This window comes from Lissotriton vulgaris, chromosome 11 (genome assembly GCF_964263255.1).
Source record: "Lissotriton vulgaris chromosome 11, aLisVul1.2, whole genome shotgun sequence".
Classification (NCBI taxonomy): domain Eukaryota; kingdom Metazoa; phylum Chordata; class Amphibia; order Caudata; family Salamandridae; genus Lissotriton; species Lissotriton vulgaris.
This window is the reverse complement of record NC_141699.1, coordinates 78090081-78114859: the sequence shown is the minus strand read 5'-3', so window position 1 is coordinate 78114859 and position 24779 is coordinate 78090081. Positions and strand designations below refer to the sequence as shown.

General features: G+C 46.1%; 1 protein-coding gene across 1 annotated transcript in view; it reads left to right on the top strand.

The window, feature by feature from the left end:
* Positions 1-24779, top strand: part of GALNT9 (polypeptide N-acetylgalactosaminyltransferase 9) — a 739748-nt gene that overhangs the window by 397272 nt on the left and 317697 nt on the right. Inside the window, exon 5 of the mRNA XM_086944705.1 lies at positions 7404-7601. Coding sequence (XP_086800831.1) covers positions 7404-7601 — 198 coding nt within the window. The remainder of the gene's footprint in view (positions 1-7403; positions 7602-24779) is intronic.

Here is a 24779-nt window from a genome sequence, read left to right as displayed (position 1 = left end):
GAAAGTCGCAAGTTCAGGCCAACCATGATGGAGCATGGATGGATACAAGGACCAGGTTAGTCCAGCTGAAAAGTTATCTTCTCAGTCCAGCGGCAAGAGCCCCATTTTCGGTGGAGAGGGCCGGAGGAGCAGGGGAGCATCGCAAACAGTCATCGATGTAGTGCAAAGATTAGGCCGGGTGTTGCGGGCAGTTGACACTGTAGTGCAAGGATCCCTTTGTCATCACTGTCTGTCAATCCGGTCCTTCACAGTATCACTCTACGCGAGCAGTCAATGCTGCAGCGTGGAGAGTCGGGTTGACGGAACTTCACGTTTCCAGGTTTTGTGAGTGATCAAGGATTCGGTGTCACCAGGCACGTTGGAGATCGTGAAGAGCCCTTAGACTTCAAAGTAGCCTCTCTGACGTCATACCAGGATCTGAGAGGCAGCACTTGAGGGTCAGGGGCATGCTCCCGCTGGAGCTGGGTGCTGGTGCAGATGAATGGGAGCCTGTTATGTCCCTGTGGCCCAGAAGAAGAGGCTAGCAGACTTCCCTTGTCGTCACTCTGGGAGTCCTGGGTTCAAGAGGTGCAGGTCAAGTTCTTCTCACCCAGGCAACAGGCAGCAAGAAGCACGTCCGTAGTTCCTTCAGAGCAAGCAGTCCAGCAGAATGGCATCCTTTCAGCAACACAGCAGTCCTTCTTTCTGGCAGAGTATCTCCAGACCGAGAAGTGCACTGAAGAGGAGGTGTCTGTGGTCCAATATTTATATGTGGTGCCCCTTCCCTGGAAGGTAGAGAAGCTTCTGAAAAATCCCTTTGAATACCCGAGGCATTCTGCCTTCCCTGTCCTGGTTCCAGACTAATGGAGGAATACACAAAGCCCATCTGTCAGCTACACCCAGTCATGTGACCCAGGGACAGGCTGCAGGCACAAAATGGCTGAGGCAAGAAAATGCAAACTTTCCAAAAGTGGCATTTTCAAAATTGTAACATAAAATCCAACTTCACCATGAGTTAGGATTTTTCATTACAATTCCAAAGACACCAAACATGAATGGATTACCTGTTCCCAAATTACAGCTTTTTAAATGCAATAAGGTAACTCCATGTTATACTATGGGAGAGGTAGGCCTTGTAGTAGTGAACAAATGTAAGAGTTTTTCACTATCAGAACATGTAAAGCGCAAAGGTACATGTCCTATCTTTTAAATACATTGCACCCTGGGCTATCCAGGGCCTACCCTAGGTGTGACCTGAATGTATTAAAAAGGAAGGATTGGGCCTGGCAAATGTTTACTATGCCAGGTCAACATTGTAGTTTAAAACTGCACATACAGGCTGCAATGGCAGGCCCAAAACATGTTAAAAGAGCTTCTTAAGTGGGTAGCAAAATCAGTGCTGCAGGCCCACTATCAGCATTTAAAATGGGAACATGTAGTAGCACTTAACTAGGGACTTACAAGTAAATTCAATATGCCCATTTAGGGATAAGTCGGTGTTACCATGTTTCAAGGAGTGAGGCCATGCACTTTAGCACTGATTAGCTTTGGTGACGTATACAAAGTCCTAACAGTTTAGGGAAAAAATCACCTTAAGGCTGAAAAGTCTAACAAACCATTTCATGTTTCAGTAGCAAGAGAGAACAAGATAGAGAGAGAAAAAGAGAGAGAGAGAGATAGAAAGATAGAAAGAGGTGAAAAGTGCTTTGTATGTGGCATTGGGGGATCTGTGTATCTGACCTGTGCACCCTTTCCCACTTGTCCCGCCAGATAATCCATAGCCCTGCAGATCCATACATCTTTGATTTGTACCCCTGCAATACAGGAAACTGTACAATATGTCTGTCAGCTCAGGAAAGAGACTGTGAGGCCTTTCCAAGGCTCAGGGCTGTGTTTCCCAGCACAAGACAAATAGGCTGATCATTGGCGTAGGTACTTAGGGGCCAAACTGGCCATGTGGGACCAATGCACAAGAAACTGAGTAACCCTGGGGAGCAATGTGAGGTGGTGGTGATTGATCAAGTGTTGCACATACCTATTTTTTTTAATTTTATTTTTATTTGCGGGTTTATAACGCGCTAGGATCACCTCCCAAAGGAGTATCTCCGCGCCTTTGGCAACCTTCCAGCACATAATCAGAGGGTATGTACAAAATATACTAGTTTTGGAATAAAAAGGTCTTTAGCTGTTTTCTAAACAGGAGATACTCCTTGCAAAGTCTCAAGGAGAGTGGGAGGCTGTTCCACAGCATTGGGCCAGCAATTGAGAGGGCTCTACCACCCTGTCTAACCTTTTTTGCTCTCGGGACCTGCAGCAGAGCTTGTTCACTAGATCTCAAGGATCTCAAAGGTTTATAGGGGAAAAAATTGTTAAACAAATACACAGGGCCTTTCTTCTGGAGACACTTGTGTATAATGCAACAAGTCTTGTACTTCACCCTTTGCTTGACGGGAAGCCAATGCAGGGTGTTCAAGAGGGGTTTGGAGGGGGTACGAGGGGGCTGATTTAGAACAAGGCGGGCCGCGGTATTTTGGACTACCTGCAATCTGGCAGTTACTCCCTCATTTGCTGACAGCAGCAACCCATTGCAATAGTCTAAGCGACTCAACACTAAAGCCTGCACTAACGTCCTCCTGGTTGAGTCAGGGAGCAAGGGAAAGACTTTCCTCAGCATTCCGATGACATGGAAGCAGGACCCCACCACTTGGTTGCAATGTTGCTTCAGGGACAGCTCCTGGTCCAGACGCACATCGAGATTTTTAACCACCTGCTTGGGCTCTGGGACTGGGCCAAGATCTTGCGGCCACCAGTCGGGGGACCACAGGAGTTTGGCCTCACCGAACAGCATCACCTCCGTTTTTGCAACATTGCATTGCAGGAAGTTAGATGCCATCCAGTGGGCCACTACCTTCATCCCCTGGGAAAGGGAGTTCCTGACCTCATCCGTGAAGTGTTTAAAAGGAAAGAGGAGTTGGGTGTCATCCGCGTATGACACAGGGATTAACCCATAGGACCTCATGATGTTCGCTAGGGGGGCCACGTAGATATTAAAAAGAGTGGGGCTCAAACAAGAGCCCTGTGGCACCCCCTTCGAGATCCCCAACTCCTCTGACCGATAGGCTCCCAAGGTGACTGTTTGGGTGCAATCTGTCAGGAAACTCCTCAACCACGCTAGAGCCCCACCTTCCAGGCCGATGTTAATAAGCCTGGTGGTCATGATGTCATATGACACGGTGTCAAACGCCGCAGACAGATCCAACAGAACCAGGATAACAGAATGACCTTTATCCTGGAACAAGTGTAGATCGTCTGCGACTGACAGCAAGGTGGTCTCGGTGCTATATCTCGGCCTGAAACCCGACTGGGATGGATCCAGTCCATTTGTCTCCTCAATATATCTAGACAAATGCCTGTTCACAAATTTCTCTATCACTTTACCCATGAAGGGAAGGAGAGAAATAGGTCTCAGGTTGGTAAGTTCCGTCCAAGGAACGGTGGTATTCTTTCTCAGCGGTCTCACAAGTGCCCTTTTCCAATCCCTCGGGACATCTCCCGTGCTTAGTGACAGGTTAAATAGCTGCTGGATGTCTGGGCCCAGGACCTCCGCCAGCATGGGCATGATGCGGGCAGGGATGAGGTCCTCAGGGCTACCACTCTTAATCTCGGTCACTAGAGCAGTAACTTCCTCTAAGGAGATAGGGGGAAGCTTTTTAGGCACTTAGCCTGTGACTGCTGTTGTGTGTTGTTATGGGAAAGACTGTTAGGATCAACCACCTCAGTTATCTTTGAGGTCATTATCTTTCCGTAGATTGCCTCTATCTTCTTCATGAAGAATTGTGAGATCCCGTCACATAGATCTTGAGAGGCAACCTCTACAGTCTCGCATGCCGCAGGCTTAGTGAAAGTTTGTAAGATTTTAAATAAAACTTTAGAGTCTTTCCCTGCCTCAGTGAGTTGCATCGCGATGTGGCTTTTACGAGCTGTCCTTATGGCCTTGTGATATGACCTAAGTGAGGTTATATGATGTTGCTTATCCTCCGGTCTCCTAGACTGTCTCCATACTTTTTCTAACTTTCTGGTTTTTTGTTTCATCAGTCTCAGATCCTCGGAGTACCAGATTTCTTGCTTTCCTGCCTGACGGGGTTTATATATTTTCAGCGGGATGGTGTAATTAATCGCTTCGCTAACTGCCTTTTCAAACCGCTTAAGTTCAATTGACATTGTTCCCGTATAATCATTAGTCAGGGGAGCTTGGTAGGCTTCTCGAAAAGTGTCCACCGTTAATTTGTGCCAGGGTCTTCTTTTAGTGGGTAAGGAGGACTGTATGCGTGGCTTATCCATAGCATCAGTATAGAATTTTAAGATAAAATGATCAGTCCATTCTACCTTGGTGGGGGATATACACGTGGTTAGAGGTGAGTTGGAAAACACCAAATCCAAAGTATGGCCAGCCTCATGTGTAGGTCCCTTGTTAATCTTTTTAAGACCTAAATAGTCCATGTCCATTAATAGGGTTTTGGCCTCCATACATTTCTCTGAGTCGCTATGCATATTAAAGTCCCCTACTAGTAGGAAGTTCTGGTTTTCTTTTAAAAATGGTGCTAGAGCCTCCATAAGGGAGATGGAAAAATTTCCACTCGAACCTGGGGGTCGATACAATACCGCACCCCTTCTATTTTCCCTAGATGCGGAGGTAAGTTTAAAGATCAGTAATTCCATCCGCGGGGTACTAATTTCCTCCAAGATTGTGATGTTTAGCTCCTCCTTATATACAATTGCTACTCCTCCTCCTAATTTATTAGGGCGGTCCATTCTGGTAATCTTATATCCCATCGGGATACCTAGTGTGATGGCTGGAACTGAGTGAGGCTTGAGCCAGGTCTCTGTTAAGAAACATAGGTCAGGCTTCTCTGTGGATATCAGGTCCCATACCTGTATGGCGCGGTTCACCAGCGAACGCGCATTACAAAGCAGATTTTTGCTCCCCAAAGGGGGAGTGTCCTCTGTGGTTTTAGCTGGGACAATGTTGTGTATTTTACATCGCCTTGCGGCTAGATTCCGCTGATGGCTATTGGCCACTACCTCAAGGCCGAACTGTGTATGGCAAGTATAACATGTAAAAGGGCCTTCCAGGTCAAATTGTAAGGTAACATCACATGCCTTTGATGATTGGCTCCTTAACCCTAATAATACCTGTGAGGTGTAGGTTAAGCGCCTACTACAGGGATTCCGCATGTTAGTGGGGGATATTACCATAGTATCCTGCCCCTGGCCCCGTCCAGTTGCGGACGGGTGCAGATGGGCTGGTCTCTGGCTCGTCTTAGGCGCAGGAGTAGGCGCCACCCTGCGCGCCAACGCTGCGCGCTGGGGCCGACGAGGGGCTAAATAGCCTTGCAAATGCGGAGGTCTAGAGCGCTAACCTCTCGACTCTCCGTGTGGCCCGTCTCTGCCCCGCCCTCCACACACCGCGATTGGCTGCAGTGCCGGTTCAGGGGTCAGGAGGCAGAGAAACCAGTCCCTAGATGTGTGCAAGTAAGTGATTTTTTGTACACAGTGTGCCTCTAAATATCTATCCAGGAGCACATTTTAGCTTTTAAAAATCCAGTATTCAGGAATTGTGACAAATTATTACAAGTGCAAAATTTTAAAAACGATCTCGAGCTCCCTTGATAATTTCTAAATTAGCCCAGCGTGGCTGTGCGAGGTCGGCGCCAAGCGGGGTGAGAGTAGCTGCCACCAACTCCTTACCTATTGGTTATGTACAGGCACATGTTGTGATGTCTTATGATAGAGTTGTTTCATCACACCCACCACCATGCATGCAATCGCACATAGAATCATACGCAGACTGGTGTTAGAGAAGCTTGCACTGTTGAAGCACACCCTCTGTCTGTTACTGTAGCCGTTCTATGTATGGGAAGTTGTGCCTGTTCTGTGAGTGAAGCTTGCACTACTGCTGATCCACATACCACACCTGGTCTGTGAGGGACTGCACCTTGCTCTGCTGCTGATACTCTTGCTTTTACTGGTCTGTGTGAGTGAAGCATACACTGCTATTGCTGTCCCTGTTTCATGTGTGTGTGGAAGCCTGACCTGATGCAATTACTGTGGTGTACAGGAGAAGACCTTGCTTTGCTGCTGCTTCTGAACCTGGTGTGTATTTGTGGGATATACCTTGCACTATTTATGCTGCCAGCTATTATATAAACGTTCTTTTTGATGGCAAGCCTTGGTGATGCCCATGCTGTACCTGTGATGTGTGGTGGTAAAGCTTTTCACTACACAAAAGCCCTATTATTGCCTTTGGTTGTGCTTGTATAAATTAAATGCCTGAATGAAAGTGTTCTGTAGGCCTAGTGGCTTAACAACTGGCCCGCACCCCCCTGGAGTGCGGGGGTATGGCCCTCAGCAAAAGTGGTAGCTGGTGGGCTGGGCAGGAGGGCCCCCTTCGTGTGCTTTGCAGGGGGGACCCCCTCAAGTTTTGTTAGGCCACTGTGTAGGCAGGGGCAGATTTTTCAATTTGTTTAGAATGTGTAAATGTAAATGTAAATGTATAGGCATTTATATAGCGCACTACTTACCCGTAGGGTCCCAAGGCGCTTCAACCGCTGCGAAACCCTTCCTGGCTTCCCTGAGAGATGGTCCCTTAATGGGTATCTCCAGGGTGAGACCAGGCATCCCCGGCGGTCTGGTGGGGCCGTTAGTGAAGATGAGGCAAGCTAATGCCCAGAGTTGCCGAGTGTGATCGCTGATCAGAGTGGGCACCGAGGCGAGAGAATTATCGAGTCCGCTGACCCTGGTCCAGAAACCTGCCGCGCCTGGAATCGAACCCTGGTCCCGGGCCGTCCTCTGCTCTCGGGTCTGCCGCCTCTAACCAGTGAGCCACACTACTTCACACCAGTGAGCCACACTACTTCACTCACAATGTGTCTGGCAGGCCACATCCAGGCACAGGCATATTATTGTGTAAAGTGTCAACTCACTTGTTTGCTGACTCACTCATTCACTAAGATGTGCACTCAGTCCTCTGTAACTCTGTCAGTATCATGTCAAGATGGTTTGGGCCTATACCAGTGCTTCAGAGCCTCATTGTGGAATGGGCTAATAACTCTATTGAATGTTATATATTGCAATGTATATGTGATATACTGAATCCATTATATTGCATCCAACACATGGAACAGCATTATAACATCAACATATGTAGATATGAAGACAAGAATAGAAAATACACATCTACCTTAGCATGGTAGATGATAAGGTAGATGTGATATTTTTGTGGATCCCTATTGTTTGCCTCTTACAGCTGTTTGTGATAAAAGTATAAATTAAATTATGAATAAATGCAATACAATTCCAACTGTTTTCAGTGATTCAGCAATAGACTCTATCTTCTGTTTAACAAATTCTATGCTCTCCTTCAGGGTGGAGCCAGCAATGACGCGCATCAAGGAGGACCGCCGACGCATTGTCCTACCCGCCATCGACAACATCAAGTTCAACACTTTTGAAGTCCAGCAGTACGCCAACGCTGCACACGGGTACAACTGGGGGCTGTGGTGCATGTATATCATCCCTCCCCAAGACTGGCTGGACAAAGGCGACGAGTCGGCCCCCATCAGGTACGCGCAGTAGTTCCATTATCTGCTGAAGCCGTGTCTCTTATGGTGCCTGTGACGTGGTATATGAAGACTAATGAGATGCCGCATGCTTCATTATGGCCTAAGCCGTCGGTCATTAATACCTGTTAAGCAAATACCTGAAACCTGCTTTTTCTTGCTTTTGCTTCTGTGGGTAATTTTCCACAGTGTCAAAGACCTTCACCCTGTTATGTTGAGGTAAATTGACATATATTTGGACCACAAGTTCACCTGAAAACATTTTGCATGACTATTTAGAGTGCAGCAGTCTGCCTGTCCCCTGGGGTGGTGGAGGCCCAACCTCCAGAGGCTGGCAGCAAACACCTGCCGTCTTCTAAATCCTCAGTCCTAAGTAGCTGAGCATTTTTTCTGAAAGCAGAGAGGCAGTCAGTGCTTCATTTGTGAAAGTATAGGTGCTGTGGCCCTCATCAGGAGTCCACTGCAGCTTGCACCAAGCCATTGCTCCCATCAGCTCCATCTACGACAGAATCAATGCAACTAATAACCATGAAACCCTACAAGTGTTACAATTCAGACAAACCCAGGTGCCCAAAGTTGTAGGAATGACTTGGAAGGCAGGTAATAGCCACTTTAAGGTATATTGAATTAATAACCAACTGTTGTTGCGCTTATCTTTATATTAGACAAACAGCGCCACCGTGTGGCAGACTGAAATAAGTGCTGATATTGGCAATTAAGTGCCGGTGCTGAGTACCTGAAACCACCTGCTCAAATTAAGCAATGATGGCAGTACTTTCATTATTATGTAATATTTGGGAGAGGTAGAGCATGTCATGGCAGGACCCCAAAGCTGGAGTTTGCTTCTGAAAAACGAAACTCAAATATCAATCACATGAAGGAACATTTTTTCCTATGCATCAGGAACAACCACCTCAGTTTACATGGAAGTCATTAACAGGAAAAATAGAGTATTGAAAGGATACCTTTACATACGGTGGGCCTTCTGATGAAGTGCTCTGTGCCAGAATCCCTTGGCAAATTGGTCACTGGTTTGAGATGGCACTGCCAGCTTGTTGCCATATTGTTTATGGTTCCTCCTTTACTTCTCTGCCCCTGCACAGAAATTGGAAGGTGGGGCAGATGATTTTGGGGGCAGTACATAAAATAAATCATCAACGGGTAATATGTGAATAACGGGGATGTTTTTCTCCTTGTTGCTTTGCTTTTGTTGTCTATTTGATCTCAATCAGAACCACTTGGAGAAAAACCTCTGTTATTTGATAAACTTTTAGAATACAAGAAGTTGCTGAATACTGAACCTTGGGAGGTAAAAGCCACATGACCGGGGACTGCTATTGGAGGGCAGAGAAAACAGTGATGAGTGATGGGTGTATGCATGAGTGCCGTGAGACACTAGGGTTACTGTGAGAGAGTCCGTGAGAGAATGAGTGAGTGAGCAAAAGTGTTAACACCCCAGTGTTATTAAGATAACATTAGAATGCTGTCAGCTCCATTGAAGACACTGCTGTGGCTCAGGGCCAGTAATGGATGCTCCTACATTCCAATGTTTGTCTATCCGTTTCTCCATTTTTAATTTAGAACACTGTACTTGCAATGTGTGGAATATTCTAATAGCCTTATAGCCCTTCTGCCTCGGGCTATAATGGTTGTTAAAGGCCCTCAACCTCATGATAGGCCCAAACCAAGCTTCTTAGACCAGCCACGGTCCCTCTCTGAGCAGCAATGCCCCAGCTTGGCAGGTATTTACTGTTGCATCCTTCCTGTGTGCCTGGCATCCACAAACACCCCGAACGCTGTGGGCTGGCACACACCGCTGGCCCCCCTCGGAGAGGGAGATTGGCATTCCGCGGCCGCAGCTGTGCCTGTGAGTGATTAAATAAATATTGGAAGTGAACTGCATTCTTTGCCGCTGCTTCTTCAGCCAGCGCTGCTGTGCCTTTGTAATTACAATGTTTTTGTGTGGTTTTTCTGCCAGTCTGTTTCTGTTTTATAAGCAGCTTCACACCCTTTATGCACTTGATAAAAAGCCTGATCATTCCATGTGCGCAAACAAAGCACAAAAAGAGCCTTTAACTCTGGGCACATCATAGGCAGGGCTCCAAGCAGCTCATAACAGTCAAAATGACGTAATTTACATTAGGTAAAAAGCAGAAGATTAAAGGTACTGGAATGACATGGGTTTTTCAACTATAGGGATGGGGGTCTCCTGGTGTGGGGCTTCCAGGTCACACCTCCACCTGCTTCCTCTTGATACTGAGGGGCATATGTACAAGGGAAGTGGTGGTTAGCCTAGTTGGCTTAATGACACGCTCCGCCACTTCTGAATCGCAGGGCTGCACCATACTTGCAAGAATATGGTGCAGCCTTGCGTTTCCCCCTGTGCTCGAGCTAAGCGCATCAGCTTAGCACCAATGCAGGCACCCTTGCACCATGTCTGCGTGCAGGGGAAGATTGTTTCTGTACAGGAAGGTCCTGCTTCCTGTAAATAAAAAATCTCGTAGCCAAAGAAGCACTGCTGGGACATTGGTTGAGGCGGACAGGGGGACTACATTGCCCAAGAGCCCCTGCAGCACACACCTGAGGCCACTGGTTCTCCGCCTCCAGCACCCTCATTACGGCTCGCGGCCCCCGCTTTGTGGGAGCCGCTCGTAGCCGAAGAAGCGCTGCTGGGACATTGGTTGAGGCGGACAGGGGGACTACATCGCCCGAGAGCCCCTGCAGCACACACCTGAGGCCACTCTTTCCCCGCCCACTAGTACTACTTAAGTGGTTGTATCCACCACTGCGCAGGTGAAGCCCGGGCAAAGGGCGGCCCGTCTGTGTCCGTCCGGGGCCAGAGGAGGCCGGGCTGGGCCTACCCCATTTCATCTGCTGAGTGATGCTGCGGACCCTCTAAGGTACTGTCTCTACAATCTTGCCATCAGAGGGGGTGCTGGAGTTACTGTTTGTCAACACTGGACACTTCTTGCTGCCCCTTACGGGTCCAATTATCTGTATTGTTGACATTGCCTCTGTTCCGCTGGTAACAATTTTTGTCTGTCTCCTTTTAACCCTACCTTTTTGGTATGGGAAAACGGAAAGTCATGGAGGGTGGGGGTGTACCCTCTACTAAAAAGAGGAAAAAGGCAAAAAAAACGGCCCATGCAGCAATGAACTGGGTGTTAACTAGAATTGAAGACCTAGTTAATAATTGTGAAGAGGTTCTAGCTGGGAATAGTACTGTTGTACTAGATGCTCCTTCAAAAAAGTCTGTCAGAGCTTCACCTAAGTTGCAAAGAAAACTAATTCCCCCAATGTTTGCCAAACAGAATCCCCGCAAGCAGAGCCCTAGTGCTTCGCCAAAGGTAGGATCAGACCAAGATATTATTGTCCATAAGGCACCAGAGCCAGAACCCCTTTGGTCCCATGTTCAAATAGGTTTGCTCCCTTGAATTTAGATCCCACAGACATAACAGTCACTTCTGAATCGGCAGTGAGGGTTCATTCTGATAGTGTCTCTGGGGGTAGAGATGCTATCTGCAACCTATGCATGACCACTAAGTTGGAGCTCCTAGATAGGATCCAGACCCTGGAAAATCTAGTGACATCCTTAATTGCGAAGGTGGCGGGTCTAGCTCAAGGGAGCGGGGCCAGGTGTCTAGACTCTGTTCCATCCACTCTACAGGTTCAACTTAAGATTGTTAATAAGGTAGGTCCTGCTCAACCTAGAGAGGTTTCTTCAAATACCCCCTCACCAATGGCTAATGACACAAAGAGTGGTGGGAGGGTATGCAGACCACCTCATATTCCCACCTCATATGCAGCCTCTGTGAGATGCCCTATGCCAACAGGGCCTCCCCTGGGCCAAGCCCTACCCACGAAGCCTAAGCAACCAGTGGTTCGCCCTATTCCTGCTGCGAACAAGTTTTCACTAAATTTGGGTGCACACGCCATTCCGCCACACTGTCTATCTGCTAGGCCCACTGTGTACATGACTCATGTTCCTAAATTGGTCATGGCTGGGGGCTTTGAAAGTAAAGAGTTAATCCACAATAAAGCAATCCACTGGCTGAGGCACACAAGGGGGTGCAGATCTGTTTTAAGAGAAGATATGGCTAGAGTAAGACTGATCTCCAGGGCTGACTCCACGACCGATTGCGTGGAGATTGAATTCCTGGGCCCCACTATAACAGAAAATCTATTAATTCTGGAATTCAGAACATCACCTCATGAACACTCTTCCATCCAGATCCGCCGGTCTCCTCTTTGGCAGCAGGCCCATGTGCCAGAGGATTCCGGGCTGAGCCAAAATGACTGACTAGATAGTGCACCCATTCTTCCCCTGGGCCTCGATCTACACTCACTAGGTGGGGAGGTCACAAATCTAGCTCCCTTTGACCAAACTGCTGATGTCTCCACGACCAATGAGGAGATCGTGCCTGAAAATTCTGGTACAGTGGGTGAAGGGTTATTATACGAGGCTAATTCTAGCAGTAAAATGCCGGGGGCAATCCAGTTAATATCCTGGAATATAGCGGGCCGCCAAAAAAACCTAGCCGATCCTGAATGGAATGAATTCATAGGTAATTATGATATAATTCTGTTCCAGGAGACATGGAGTCTGGTTCCTCTTTATAAATCGGGGTTTACCACATACCATATCCCCGCGACCACCTCGGGTAGGGGACGCCCATCGGGGGGACTCATGATCTGGGTGAACATCGAGCTGCACTGGCTAGTATCTAACCATGACACCCTTTCCCAGGAAATCCTCCATTTATCTATTGGGGGGGATGAAAATAAAGTGCAATTGGAAATTTTTTACATCTATGCCAGAGGGTCAACAGGAGCCCAAGTTAGCTCTATTATATAAACTCTTGATACAAAACTGTCAGCCATCACCACTGATACAGGGATCATTGTTGCTGGCGATTTCAATTGCACCTTTGAACCCCTGTGCAGTGAAGATGTCCTGGGCACTGGTGACGAGGACTCCAAGTGGGCTATTCCTCAACTTAGTTTAGCCCCAATAAAAAGATGATCACAAAGAGCCGTACAAATAAATGCTCTGACGATGGAGCACAATTTACGAGCAGCAAACACAGAACCCGATCTGACTCCATGGGAGCATACACCTATAATAGATCTAGTTCCCCGTCGCGCATCGATTATATACTACTTGATGTGGGGCTGTGGGCTAACCTCATTGACATGGAGGTGATCCCCAGGTGCGACAGCGACCTCAACCCTCTATGCAGTTGAGGAGAGCTCGGGCTACTGCCTTTATTGAGCTGGCTGGCCCCACATGGCTGCTGATAAGGGAGATAACGTCCTCCAATTGCAGCCGTCGCTTGAGATGGCCTGAGGTCGCAAAGCAGGAAGTAATACTGGTAACCATCAGGGAGGTCATGGAACAGAGCATCGCAAAACTTGATGCTATAACAAGTCCCATCTTAGTGGCCATACATGACTCAAAGCTCACAGAGGATTACCAGGAAACTCTGGGGAAGGTAGGGGAGTTTTTCTTGATTAAAGAAAAAGATGGCCGTAAGGCCCCCCGCCCAAAGGCTGAAAACCTGTGGTATTCAGAGACATGTAGGATAAGGAGACAGGAGTTGTCGATGGCCATAAGAGCAAAAGACAAGCCTGGTATATCTGTAGCGAGAAAGACTTACTACAGGACCATTGACAAAGCCAAGCGTCTGTGGGAAGAAAAGCATTGTCAATAATTAAAATCTGCGGCCCAGATGAAAGACTCAACTAGATTCTGGGAGCTAATAAGATTAGCACAAGGAAAAGAGTAGACCCTGTACCAAACCACATTGCAGGGCTGTAATAAATTAGGAAGAGGCGGAATATTCCAGGTAAGAGAAGTTTAATCCATAGTACATGACTCCACCCGTGATGGACGTCCTGTCTCCGTTAAGCCTGCGGTTACAATGGCTAACGGGAAGACACAGCCGACCAAGCACGAGGAAGGGCTTTTGAAACACAACATGCTAGTACAGTAAGCACGGGCCTCAGCTCGTGGATACGACTTTTGAAAAGAAACAAAGTTAGCCTCGGGCTTTGGCTCGTGATAAGACGCGAGTCGAACTCACGAGCCAAACCCCACGAGCCAAAACCCACGAGAAAGGCGATGCGAGCGAAGCCCGCCATTACACCACCTTCCCCCTTACAACAGTCAATAAAAGAAGAAAAAAAAAAAAAAAAAAACACATTGGATCTGACCAAAAATAATACAAATGCTTAAAATCTAATGAACTCATTATATCTCTCGGGGACCCTGATGTGTCTGCCGAAAGAAGAAACTTTTGTGTAAGAAGGGGCACCCTGACTAACAACAGGATCCGGAGAAATCTCCCCAGGGATTTGCAATGAGGACTGAGGAGCTTGTGAAAAGGAATGGTTGGGAACACTGGAAACAGAAGGAACATCCATCCAAAAACTCCAATCCAAATTATTGGAGTAACCATTATGCTTCCTTCCTTTTATAATCTCCGCTTGGTGATCAGAGACTTTCACCAGTTGGCGTTTGTTCCACCAACCCTTTTTTCCCAGAAAGGCTGCTCCCCTACTTACTTTAATTACCTGAATGGGTGCAAAAAATTTTGAGCGTCCTTTCACTACTTTACCTGGACTCTTGATTAAAACCCAGTCACCAACCTGCAGGTCTACTAATTTACCAACTGAGGTACCATCAAACTGTAGCTTCATTTGACTCTGTTTTTCTAGAACAGATTTCTTAACAGAATCCAAATCGATAACTTTACCAGCAGAGTCCTGATGCAACCATGAAGGGAATAGTACAGAACGGTCCTCTCTACCTCTAAGCAAGGAAAACGGGGAGATCCCAGTTACACAGTGTGGGGAGGTATTGTAGTGCCACACTTTTTGTTTTACGAAATCAACCACATTGTAGCCACAAGAAATCGCCGTTTGAACACCCTCTTTAAGCACCTTATTCCCCCTCTCGACGAGACCATTCGAAGCTGGGGAATAAAGGGAGACTTTGAGTTGTTTGATGTCTAATTGTTTCAAAAATTTAGACATCTTATCCGAAACAAAATGAGTTCCGTTATCAGTGACGATAAACTTGGGGGATCCCTCTAACTCAAACACCCGCTTGAGAAAGGATATAGTGGAATCAGAATCAGGAGTCTTAACAAAATCAAAGTACATCCACTTCGAAAAATAGTCTACCAAAAGAATAATGTACTTATTCTCCTGTTGGAGAATGGAATATGGCCCCGAAAAGTCTACCCCCACTTTCTCCCAGGGGGAACTAGGGAAATCCGTGGGATGCAGGGGAATTTTCAGTGTGCGCCAATGTTTATCGGATAATAAACACTCTGGGCACGAGTCAATCAATTTTTTGACTTGGGCATCAATTGAGGGCCACCAATAGCGCTGCTTAATGCGCATAGAGGTTTTAGTTGTCCCCAGATGCCCTTGATGTGCCTTATTAATAATAGACTCCCTCAGTTTAAAAGGAGGGACAAATTTCTCGCCTCTTCGTACAATGCCGTTCTCGACAGACAGTTCCTCAGAAATTTGGGCAAAACTACGTAGGTCGCCATTCAGACATCTTGGTTCAGGCCAACACCGTGTGGTAAACTCTATCACTTTTAACAATACATTGTCTAAAGCAGTGGCTTCCTTCCAATCGCCCTCAGAAATCACATCACTAACTTCATCCACTGCATCCACAAGGGTAACACATTCGACGTCCTCTACAAGAAAATCCTCCTCATCGTCCTTTTCCATAGCCATTCTAGATAGGCAATCAGCCCGAAAATTCTTGCCACCGACAATATGTTTAACAGTAAAACTGAACTCTTGTAATTTTGAGACTAGTCTCATCAATCGAGCTGACATGGACGCTGAACTGGATTTATCAAAGATGTAAACTAGTGGTTTGTGATCAGTGACCAACTCAAATTTCCTACCCCAAATGTACATTTTAAATTTGTGGACCGCCCAAGCACAAGCTAGAGCTTCCCTTTCGATGGTGCTGTACCTCTGTTCAAACTCTTTGAGTGCTCTGGATGCAAACGCCACAGTTTGTTCCTGACCATTCACTTTTTGTGTAAGAACTGCCCCTAGACCAGAAATACTCGCATCTACAGTGATAACTGAGGTGGCATCTTCTCTGAAGGCATGTATGGCTTTTGCGGAAACAATCATTTTCTTGATCTCACAAAAAACCTTGTCTAACTCCTGTGTCCAAACGAAACTAGACCCTTTTCTCAAAAGCTTTCTTAAAGGTTCCACTATTTGGGAGTATGATTGGACAAACCTTGCATAATATTCTGCAAGACCTAGGAAAGATCGTAAAGCATCCTTATCAGGAGGGGGTTTAGCGTCTTCAATGGCTCTAATGACTGAAAACTTGGGGGTGATACCTTGGTCTGATACTGTATGTCCCAGATAATCAATCTTGTTAACTGCAAACTTGCATTTGTCAGCGCGAACAGTCATGTTTCTAGACATTAAAATTGAAAGCACATTTCTAAGAATAGCGTCATGTTCAATTAATGATTTGGCAAAAATCAGGATGTCATCAAGGTATGCTTGCACACCCGCTATGCCTTGAAACATCACATCCATCAGCTTCTGGAAAACACTTCCAGCAGACGCTAACCCAAAAGGGAGGCGAAGGAATTTGAAAGCTCCGAAAGGAGTAATAAAAGAGGTAAGTTCTTGGGATTCCTTCGCCAAAGGCACCTGATGGTACGCTGACCTCAGATCAATCAAAGAGAACCATTTAGCGTCGCCTATGTTAGCCAGAAGCTCGTGGATTCTCGGTAGCGGGTGACAGTCAACAATAATGTTCTTATTTAATGTGCGTAAATCCGCACATAATCTAATTTCCCCAGTCTTTTTGCGTGCGACCACGATTGGTGCGACCCATTGTGAAGAATTGATGGGGGAAATTATACCTTGTCTGCACAAATCATCCAACATTATTTTTAATTCAGATCTGACACTCAATGGGACAGCTCTAACTTTATGACTAACTGGTTGTGCCCCAGGAATGAGTCTAATTTTATGCTCAAATCCTCTGACACTCCCTACCGTTTCCATGAATACTGGTTTGAATTCTGACAAAATTTCTTGAACCTTTGCGCTATGATCATCAATCACAGTAACAGATAAATCAGATTTAAAGGTAGGTAACTTCCCAACTTTAATGGGGTTCTCGTCACCTGGAACTAAATAAAGACCCATCAAGGCTAAATCTTTCCAGCCTACGATGTCTTTGCCTTTTTCTGCTACATAAATTTTAGTGACAGTCTCCCTCCCCAAGCACTGTACTAATCCTACAAAATACCCTAGCATGTTAATATTCTTCTCCCCAAATGCTAGTGGATTAACATCAGATTCAATCAGTTTAACTCTTTTGTCCCATTTTTCATAAAAGGTTGAATCTCTAAGGATAGTGTATGGGGAGCCTGAATCCGCCATGACCTGAAGGTGTACATTATCAATAATAGCTGCACATAGTGGACCCTTAATAGAATCAATGTCACCATTAGCATCAAGAGTTACGATAATGTTCTTAAAAGACTCAGTACATGCATCAAAGTCTACCATATTAACATTCGGGGGTTTCTTCGCGAATCTGCAAACCCCTTGAAAATGTCCGATTTTTTTACAAATAGAACATCGCTTCTTGAGGGCAGGGCAATTTGGTGCGTTCCCAATATGATCCTTTGAGCCGCACCTATAACAAAAGTAAGTTTTTTTCTTTTGATTAAACTTATTTGGTTGAACTCTGCCTTTATTAGTAATGGCACAGAGAGTTTCTCCTTCATCAGAGTCATAGCAGTCTATAACATTAACACCCTGTTTAGGTTGGTCCATGACAACTTTGCTGGTTAAAGTAGAACGTTCAATGCTAAGAGCAAGGTCTATGACTTCACTTAAAGATGGGTTCTTGCACCCCAGAATTCTCTGTTTAATCTTCCTTGATGCGCAATTAAATACGAATTGGTCCCTTATAAATTTATCAGGAGAAGGTTCGAAATTGCAAGTGATAGCTAAAACTCTGAGTGCAGCGATGTACTCTTCTACCTTCTCGTCTTCATTTTGTTTCCTGGCATAGAAGTTGTGTCTTTCTAACATAATGTTAGGTTCATCACAAAATTGCTTTTTTAATCTTGCAATGGCTTCAATGTAAACGTTCCAAAGATTGTCTCCGCTTTCATCTAATGAAATAGGTGGTGCTATGGGAACAATACTCTTAAATATTCGTTGACCAGCTTGTCCTAAGCAACCAAAAAGAATAGCGAATTTTCTTTTGTCAGAATACTCAGTGGCATCAATAGCAATTAAGTGATTCTCGAACAACCCGAACCACTCAGACCAAATTATGTCTGGAGTGCCTGGTTTGCTCAAGAACGGTGGAGGTTGGGTGATCTGATGCCACTGGTTATTAGCCATGTTAAATATGAAAGTAGAATAACGAGAGGGGTTTATAGTTCTAAAATCACAATTATCTTAACATTAACAATATGTTATTTAAATGATGATAGAATGTTTCAAAAACGTCTAAAACGTTGTAGATATGTAAATTCAACACATGAAAAAGCGTGCGTATCGCTGTAAAGATACGCTGTACACAACCTTGTAAATATCCTGAAATTATCTGCTGAAAGCGTGCGTATCGCTGAAATGATACGCGATGTTTACATGTCGATCCAACAACAACGTGCGTATCGTTGAAAATGACACGCGATGCTTGGATCCTTAACAGAAGATATTTAAATTGCCAGGTGCGTTGTAAGTCGAAAGCGTGCGTGTCGCTGAAGTGACACGCAAAGTTTTCAATTACAACGTGCGTATCGTTGAAGGAGCGCACAATAAAGAAATATTTTAAATCAACACAGTACCTTGTGGCTGCGTCTTGAAACCAGTCTTCGTACGATACCTCAATAAAGTTGTGAAAAGGGATATCCAATGAGGTCGATCGTTTCGAAGAGGATTGTCACCGTCCAATAAGAGTTGCCGGTTTGAGAAATTGTAGAGGCAGCTCTAATGATTGGAAAAGCCAGAGATTCGACCGTCCAATGAAAATGCTTGTGATTGACGAGGTTTGAATCACGGAAAAATATCAGCGTGGGTGGGGTGGAGTCTCCGTCTTGTCGCCAAAATATGTAATAAATTAGGAAGAGGCGGAATATTCCAGGTAAGAGAAGTTTAATCCATAGTACATGACTCCACCCGTGATGGACGTCCTGTCTCCGTTAAGCCTGCGGTTACAATGGCTAACGGGAAGACACAGCCGACCAAGCACGAGGAAGGGCTTTTGAAACACAACATGCTAGTACAGTAAGCACGGGCCTCAGCTCGTGGATACGACTTTTGAAAAGAAACAAAGTTAGCCTCGGGCTTTGGCTCGTGATAAGACGCGAGTCGAACTCACGAGCCAAACCCCACGAGCCAAAACCCACGAGAAAGGCGATGCGAGCGAAGCCCGCCATTACACCAGCACCAATGGTATGAGCATTTCTATGGCTTGTACTCCAGTGGGGCAGGGAATGTGCCTTCAGAGCAAGAATTTGGGTTGGCTTTTACAGATTCGAATGAGCAGGGGGACCAGTTTGGTTTAAGAGAAGTCTTATCGGCAATTGCAACAATCGCGCCGGGGAAGGCTGCCGGGCCCGATGGACTCCCTGGCGATTTTATGCTCTATGATAAAAACCTATGGGCGCTTTTTATTCTACGGATTCTCAACCTCATTGTGAGTGGTCAGCCAGTGCCAGACTCCTGGAAGGGTGCCGAGGTGGTGACCATTTACAAGATGGGGGACAGGGAGGATCCTGCCAACTACAGACCAATCAGTTTGATCGACGTAGCGCAGAAAGTGGTTGTCAGGGTCTTCCTGACGAGACTGAGGATGTGGATTGATGAGGTTGGCATTCTGTCACACTTCCAGGCTGGGTTCAGACAGGGGGCTGGCCCGATGGACCAGGTCTTCAGATTTTTTGCAATATTCTGGAAGTCTGTCACCATCGAAAAAGGCAGCCTTTATTTGGCGTTCATAGATTTAAGAACGGCCTTTGACCTGGTCCTTCGTGCCAAGCTATGGCAGGTATTGTTCGATCTAGGTACCCCTCCTTGATCTTGCACCTTAAACGTCTCCATGAGGGGAACTATGCCAGAGTGAGGTGGGGTAGCCAGGGCCAATTGACCGAGAGGATAGCGGTAGAGAGGGGGGTCCGCCAGGGTTGTGTGATGGCCCCGACCCTGTTCTCCCTATTTGTCAATGGGGTGGTGGACCATTTGAGGGAGGACACGGCCGATGCCCCAACCCTGGCGGGAGAAAAACACCTACGTTGCACTTCGCGGACGACACCCTCTTGGTTTCAAAAAGCCCTATGGGGCTACAAAAACTTCTCGTCTGCTTCACCCAGTTCTGTGATGCCAGAGGTCTGACCATAAATACATCTAAAACAAAGTTAATGTCACTGGCACCATCAAAAAGCTTTAGAAACAACATTAAGCTGAACGATTCCCCTCTGGAACTTGTCAAAGCCTTTGACTACCTGGGAGTGCGGATTAACAGCCGGATGAAGTGGTCCTCCCATCTGGCAAAAATGCTGCTTAATCACAAGCGCGTGTTGGGGGCCATTGCTAAGCACCAGCGCCTTTCCCATAGTCGGCCTGTGGCTTCTGCCATTAAGGCCTACAAGGGAAAAGCCCTGCCGTCATCATTATACGGGGCGGAACTGTGGGGTTTCGTGAATGTCACAGATCTACTAAGGTCAGAGAACAAGTTTCTCAGAGATCTGTTCTCGCTTCCTCCATCGACCCCATTAGTCCCGCTTCGTTATGATCTCGGGAGACACCCAATAAATGAAGGGGTAAGGCTGCGCCCCCTGCTGTTTTGGCACGCCTTAGAAAGACCCCAGAATTAAGTCAATATGCCTCTGCACTGTCCGAGCTGATCCAACTAGATGTTGGACATAAGATAGCTTGGCTATCCAAGCTGAAACAGCTAGTGGGGGACATTGGATTGGGAGAGGCTTGGGCGAGCCAGAACCCACCGTCCAAGCAGGTTGTAAAGAAGGCCTATTGGGACTGGGTTTCTGCAGTTGCATCATGAAATCAGAATCATGGTACCTTGATGGATACTTTTTTGGTCATGAAGCCTGCACCTAAACTAGAACCCTTCCTGGATCTCATGGAGTCCCCGAAAGATAGGGCACTTTATTTAAAGTTTAGGTTTGGTACTCTCCCACTGAACGATTTTAGAGCAGGCTGGTGGAGGTCAAGGGAGAGGGAGACAGGGTTCCCGGGCCGTGCCTCCCCTACGGAATCCGTTGCCCACTTTCTCTTCGCCTGCCCAGTGTATAGCCAGACGAGAAGAAAGTGGCTGAAACCCGTTTGCTCCAATCTGGGATGTGAAAACCATGGAGAGGCACTGCGTATCCTAAATCTGAGACCTCGATCCCTAGTGTGATCTGTGGGATCGCTAAGTAGCTGGGCTGTGCCGTGTTGACAAGAATGAAGCTCTCTAGGAGAATCCAGGGCCAGGCCGTGCTCCTGTAGACCGTCATCTCCCACTGGGCTGTGCTCTGTTTTATATGATGAGCCACTTTTTAAATTCATGTTTAATACTTTTTATCATGATCATCTGTGTATATTAAATATTGAGGACTGATACACTATATATCTTCTGTATATACTGTGTGAATGTAATAATTAAAGGCTGTTTCTATACTCTATCTCTTTTTAAACCTGTTTATAAATTGCTTTTATACTTTTATGATATTGTATATCAAATAAAGTTATACAAACAAACTAAAATGCTGATATGTAACTTCTATGTGTGCTGCACAACGAAGCACACATGAAAACAGGAAAAATGAGGGGAAATTAAACATTTCTCCTCGCTTTGTCAGGTTAAGGCAAGGTTTTCCCTCATCTTAATTCTTGCGCAGCCTCCTATTTACGCCTCACTTGTAAATAGGATGCAGCATCAGAATCAATGGGTGTTGCAGTTGAACGCCCTCCGCAACACCCATTGCCCTCCCCTTTACACGCTAAGCATAGCGTGAAAGGGGGCCTTATTTACAAGGCCGCGTTAAGCCATGTTAAGTGGCTTAATGCTCGTGTAATTTAGGCAAAGCCCCTAATGCCGCAGGAACGTGAAAAAAAAGTGAAGTTCCTGTGATGATTGGGGCTTGTACATATGCCCCTGAGAGGTTTAATGAAATCAGTGGGGTGGGGCCGGTGAAGCGGGCCAGGATTTAAACTGGTAAATCTGGTATGAGAGTGGAAAGGCCTGCAAAGATGCCCAGGCCTTCTCCCTCCCTGTCTGCAGTGGCGTCTTGAATGGGGGCACACAGAGAAACCTTTATCAAGCTAATGCAAGAAGCCCAGGTGTCTCGCATTCTGATTGGATAACATATCATCTGGTCCCACCCACGGCGCTTCCTTTAAAAGGTCTCTGGAACGTTAATGAAGAAGGCAGTGAAGTTCTCAGAGAAGTCCAAAACCAGAGGAACTCGAGGTAACTGGTAACAGAAAACCCTCCCACTGGAGAAACCAAATGCAAAATAAGGAGTAGAATCAATGGGTGGAAATTCCTCCACCGTACCAGCGTTTAATTTGAGCCGGTGGATGGACAGGGAGGGTGGGGGGGGCATAGGCACTAATTTTTGGCAAACTGCACCTATTACTCATCAGACTTTGAGCCATAGCAAGAGAAAGACAACTACAAAGGGAGAAGAGAAAGACTTTAAAGACAGTGACAAAGAGAGAATGTAGGGATAAAAAAGAAACTCAAGGGTGAGATAAATGTCAGGAAGTATCTGGTGATGGATGCAAGGGCATGAGGTGGAAACTGGGCAAGCAGCCTTGGTATTGGGCACCCACATGTTTTATAGTGGCAGCCGCGGGCTTCGGAGCTAAACTTTCGGCCCAGCACTTATGCTTGAATTTCTTCAGCACTGGACCATATTATGTTAACGGATGTTCTACCTGTTGGCTCTCTACTGCATTCAGCACCTTCCTCACAAATCAGTGGAGTTCCTGATGGCGTCCAATCCTATATCAGCCCTCGCCGCGATTCCACGCATCCGAAGAGCCACCATGGGAGAAAGATCCTTCTCCTACTCAGCGGCCAAAACCTGGAACTCTCTCCCCACCCACCTCCGCCTTACACAGAACCACCTCTCCTTCAGAAAACAACTCAAAACTTGGCTATTTGATAAGTAACGAACACCCCCCCCCCCTCAAGCGCCTTGAGACCCTCTGGGTGAGTAGTGCGCTATACAAATTTTTGACTTGACTTGACTTGACTTTCCCTCAATGCTTTAGTTTTGATGCATTTCTGTTCTCTTGACTGTTGAGTTTGCCACGTGCTAGCACCTCTGCCCAACAAGATGAAGAAGGGTCTATGTCAGAGAATAGTTTGCAAAACACTCACAGTGGAGAAATATTTACTATGCACATTCCCCACAGAAACGTTTACAATGGACTAGCCCTCAGCATTGTTTACAATGGACTAAGCTCACAACAGAGCTTTTTGCTCACCCCACAACAGGGTTAGCATTAGCAATGAGTTAACCCACATCAGTGTTTCCAATGGCCTTACCCCACTGCATGTCTTACAATGGGCTAGCCCCAATAGCAGGGTTAATGATGGACTAACCATATGAGGGTTTACTAGGGACTAACCCCAGAGCAAAATGTACAATGGACTACCCCATAGCAGTGTCTACTACTGACTAACCCCACTATGGGGTTAACAATGGACTAACCCCAGAGTTGGGTTCACAAAAGACTGACTTCACAGAAATGTTTACAGTTAACTAGCCTCATGTAAAGTTTGCAATAGTTAACCCCACGGCATGCTTTACAATGGACTAACCCCACAGCAGTGTTTTCAACGGACTAACCCTAAATCAATGGGCTAGCCCCACAACAGGGTTCACGATGAGCTAACCCCACATCAGGGTCTACAATAAACTAACTCAACTGCAGGGCTAACATTGGGTTAGCCCCAAAAGAGGGTTAGTGATACACTAACTCCACCGCAGGGTTTAATAAAGGACTAACCCCCAGAATCATCAAAGTGCCGTTTTGCGAGTCCTTAATAGCGATTTTTAAGGAATCGTTATTAAAGACTCGCAAAACGGGATGCATGTAGAAATCGCAATATTTTTTGCGATTTCTACTGCTCCCTTATTTGCGATTCGGTAATTGCTAATCGCAAATAAGGAATGGCTTTCCCATTCATTCCTTATTTGCGATTAGCAATTAGCGAATCGCAAATAAGGAAGCGATTTCAAGGGGGCCAGGGTGTCCAAAGGACACCCTGTAGCACCCCATAAATGCAAATGTACACTGGTGTTGCGCACACACATGTCCAAAGGACATGTGTGTGTGTGTAACATACAACTTCGAAAAATGCACTAAAGTGCTTTTTTCTGAGTTTTTGCTATTTACCACGAAGTTACACCTCGCGGTAAATAGCGGCCCCATATTGCGAATTCGCAATTTTAAAAAGGTTCATGAATAGCATTTAAGGAATCTCTAATTGAGATTTTTGCATTTGGGATGAAAAATCACAAATGCAAAAATAGCGCTTGCAAAGGGCCAGATTCTCAGAATCTGGCCCTTTGCGAGCCGATTTCAGCTTGATGAATCTGGCTGTAAGGGCCAGACGTGCAAAGCTTTTTTTTTAGCATTTTTTAATGTATAAAGCCCTATTTGCGATTCAGTAAGCTATTACCGAATCACAAATTGGGTTTGCGAGTTTGTTGTAAATAGGAGCTGGAGCCTGGTATCATGTAGGTTACTTTATTCATGTCTTCAAGATGTTAATCAAGTTACAAAGAAGACCCACCAGGAGTGACCAGCTTGCCACTCAGCCTGCCTGGTTCCAACTGCCAGTTGTCACCAGGCTAAACCACAAACACTCCATGATGTCACCCAAGGTTCTAGTGGTGACATCATGTGAGTGACCATGACATCCCCAGAGGTAGAAAGAAGACAGGCTAAATATAACACATCTCCTTTCTTTAGGAAGGGGCCTGCTAAGGGTGTCCCTTTCTAATAGCGAATCGCAGTGGTATGTATGAATGTTTTGCGACCGGGAATGCGGTCGCAAAACATTTGCAGTTACCACCAACTTCAAGTTGGTGGTACCCCATTTGCAAATGGGAAGAGGTCCCCAAGGGACCC